Below are 3153 nucleotides of genomic sequence, written 5' to 3' on the forward strand. Positions count from 1 at the left end.
GATATATACATGCATCGCATGTTTAGTTGCTAAATTACACCGCCTATAGTGAAGTCTGTTGCTGAGCAGGAGTAAACTCTCACCACGTTTTCCCCACGAAATGGACGTCAGCATCAGTGTCCTCGTCAAGTTTTCCAAGTCTTTTCCCGATTCCTCCCTACTTTCCCACCACGCGCGCGCACCTTCCATTCCACCTCGCCATCTATAAGTAGGCCGCGCGCAGTCTGAGGCAGCACCACAACGAGCTCAGCAGCCAGCTCAAGCTTGAAGACACCACTCAGCCACAGCCACCTGCATCCAGCTGATCACCCGGCCCGCGGCCCGCCTCGATCCCGATGGAGCTTCCTCAGCTGGCGTCCTTCCTCGGCGTCGTGCTCGCCACGGTGCTCTTCCTCAAGGCCGTCCTCCGCCTCCGCCGCCGCCAGCACAACCTCCCGCCGGGCCCCAAGCCGTGGCCGATCATCGGCAACCTCAACCTCATCGGCACGCTCCCGCACCGCTCCATCCACGCGCTCTCCAAGCAGTACGGCCCGCTCATGCAGCTCCAGTTCGGCTCCTTCCCGGTCGTCGTCGGCTCCTCCGTGGAGATGGCCAAGTTCTTCCTCAAGACCCACGACGTGGTGTTCACCGACCGCCCCAAGACCGCCGCCGGCAGGTACACCACCTACAACTACAGCGACATCACCTGGTCCCCCTACGGCGCCTACTGGCGCCAGGCCCGCAAGATGTGCCTCACCGAGCTCTTCAGCGCCAAGCGCCTCGAGTCGTACGAGTACATCCGCAGGGAGGAGGTGCTCGCCCTCCTCGGCGACCTGTACCGCGGCGGCGCAGGCCGCGTGGTGGTGCTCAAGGACTACCTGTCCACGGTGAGCCTGAACGTGATCACGCGCATGGTGATGGGCAAGAAGTACCTGGAGAAGGAGGTGAGGGACGAGGCCGGGGCGGTGATCACGACGCCCGAGGAGTTCAAGTGGATGATCGACGAGCTGTTCCTGCTCAACGGCGTGCTCAACATCGGCGACTCCATCCCGTGGCTGGACTGGATGGACCTGCAGGGGTACATCAAGAGGATGAAGAAGCTGAGCAAGATGTTCGACCGGTTCCTGGAGCACGTCGTCGACGAGCACAGCGAGCGTCGTCGCTGTGAGGGGGAAAGCTTCGTCGTCAATGACATGGTGGACGTGCTGCTGCAGTTCGCCAGCGATCCCGGTCTTGAGGTCAAGCTCAACAGAGAAGGCGTCAAGGCTTTCACTCAGGTGAGTTCTTGGTTTCCTTCCCTACACTGAATCTGAATTAATTATGTTTATCCCCTGCTTGCTCTTAGAACAACAATTCACGTGCTTTGAGACTAGGTTCGTACACAAATCTGAATCAGTTGCCTGCACTGAAAACAAAACAAGTATCATCGTTCTAAGCAGAAAAGGCAGCAAGCATAATATGTCCTGTTGCTATCGGTCTAAGCGAGTCAGACTTTAATAATTCCATTATCTGAACTCTTGGGAAAATAATGGGGTTGTTGATAGGCACGTCCCATCATGGGTAGACAAGTTCCACCAAACACAGTAGAGAAATGAACTTTACATACCAGTGGGCAACTCCCTCAAATTCAATCATGACATTGCCATTCATGTAGATAATGCACACAGTTGATAGAAAAACATAATGCACACAGTTAATTACTTGGTCACAAGACTCACAACTGATTCTATAAACTGTGTACAGTATAAGCCTCATTTACACATCACCATGAATTTCGAGTTCTCACACTAACCAGCACCATTTTGAAACGTGCACCTGTAGGACCTCATTGCTGGCGGCACCGAGAGCTCCGCGGTGACAGTGGAATGGGCCCTCTCAGAGCTCTTGAAGAAGCCAGAGGTGCTCGCCAAAGCTACAGAGGAGCTGGACCGCGTGGTGGGGCGAGGCCGATGGGTCACCGAAAAGGACATGCCGAGCCTTCCCTATGTGGATGCCATCGTCAAAGAGACCATGCGGTTGCACCCGGTAGCGCCGATGCTTGTACCCCGCCTTTCACGTGAGGACACGTCCATCAACGGCTACGACATCCCCGCCGGCACACGGGTGCTAGTCATGGTGTGGTCTATTGGTCGCGACCCGGAGTTGTGGGAAGCACCGGAGGAGTTCATGCCAGAACGCTTCCTCGGCAGCAGGCTCGACGTCAAGGGGCAGGATTATGAGCTGCTTCCATTTGGATCAGGACGCAGGATGTGCCCCGGGTATAGTCTTGGGTTGAAGGTGATCCAGGTAAGCCTGGCGAACCTCCTGCACGGTTTCACGTGGAGGCTCCCTGATGGCGTGGAGCTGAGCATGGAGGAGATCTTCGGACTGTCAACACCACGCAAGTGCCCGCTGGAGGCCGTCGTGGAGCCCAAGCTCCCGGCTCACCTCTACGCCGAGGCTTGAATATTTGATACATGTGTGCCCTCATGTGTTGAGTAATTATTACTACTTGTGTTGTTATATTTTTTCTAGTATTATATATTTGATACATGTGAGCCCTCATGTGTTGAGTAATTATTACTACTTGTGTTGTTATATTATGCATCGTAGATTTATGAAGAAAAATGTAAAAGATGGTCCACAATTGCTAATTTAGCAAGTGGAATAATGGAAATTTTTCTCTTTGAAGACGTCTCTATCAAAGCATCGCCTCCTTTAAAGTTTTTTTAATGCTTTTAGGTTGTGAATATCCATTTATAAGCCCGTACTCATATGCATCCGATGAACAGTAAATTCAAAGAAAATACAAAACATATTCAAACAAATCTGATTTTTTTATGAAAGATGCTTCTGTGCATAAGGTCCGCTCAAAATTTTAGCTCATCTGAACATCTGAGTAGCTCTGAGCAAAAGAAAAATATTGGGTCAGAACAGCAAATTGTTTCACATACCCCAAATTTGTCTTTTTTGCCGAGAGCTACTCAGATATCCAAATAAGCTCAAATTTGGAGCGGACCTCACGCACAGAAGCATCTTCCATGCAAAAAAGAAAATTGATTTTTTTAATTTTTCTAGTATTTTTTGGAATTTACAGACACTGGTGCTCGCATTTTTCTCATTTAATTCAGGCATTCTAGCGATGTGCATTCAGTGCAGGAGACATTTCGTCGACTATGAAGACATCTGTGGTGA

The 3153-nt window shown here is 51.2% G+C and overlaps 1 protein-coding gene across 1 annotated transcript; it reads left to right on the forward strand.

Moving 5' to 3' along the window:
- Nucleotides 1-221: 221 nt before the first annotated feature.
- LOC125509328 (trimethyltridecatetraene synthase-like) lies at nucleotides 222-2649 on the forward strand. The gene is made up of 2 exons (XM_048674285.1): nucleotides 222-1256; nucleotides 1801-2649. The coding sequence occupies exons 1-2, from the start codon at nucleotides 336-338 to the stop codon at nucleotides 2422-2424; spliced, it is 1545 nt and encodes a 514-aa protein (XP_048530242.1). The 5' UTR covers nucleotides 222-335; the 3' UTR covers nucleotides 2425-2649.
- Nucleotides 2650-3153: the final 504 nt, after the last annotated feature.

The sequence above is a fragment of the Triticum urartu genome, chromosome 5 (genome assembly GCF_003073215.2).
Source record: "Triticum urartu cultivar G1812 chromosome 5, Tu2.1, whole genome shotgun sequence".
NCBI classification, from domain to species: Eukaryota; Viridiplantae; Streptophyta; class Magnoliopsida; order Poales; family Poaceae; genus Triticum; species Triticum urartu.

Bases quoted from the DNA above. Each gene is read 5' to 3' on its own strand.
- LOC125509328 (XM_048674285.1), top strand. From the start codon at position 336: ATGGAGCTTCCTCAGCTGGCGTCCTTCCTCGGCGTCGTGCTCGCCACG. The intron at 1,257-1,800 runs GTGAGTTCTTGG...GTGCACCTGTAG, and splicing joins GCGTCAAGGCTTTCACTCAG to GACCTCATTGCTGGCGGCAC.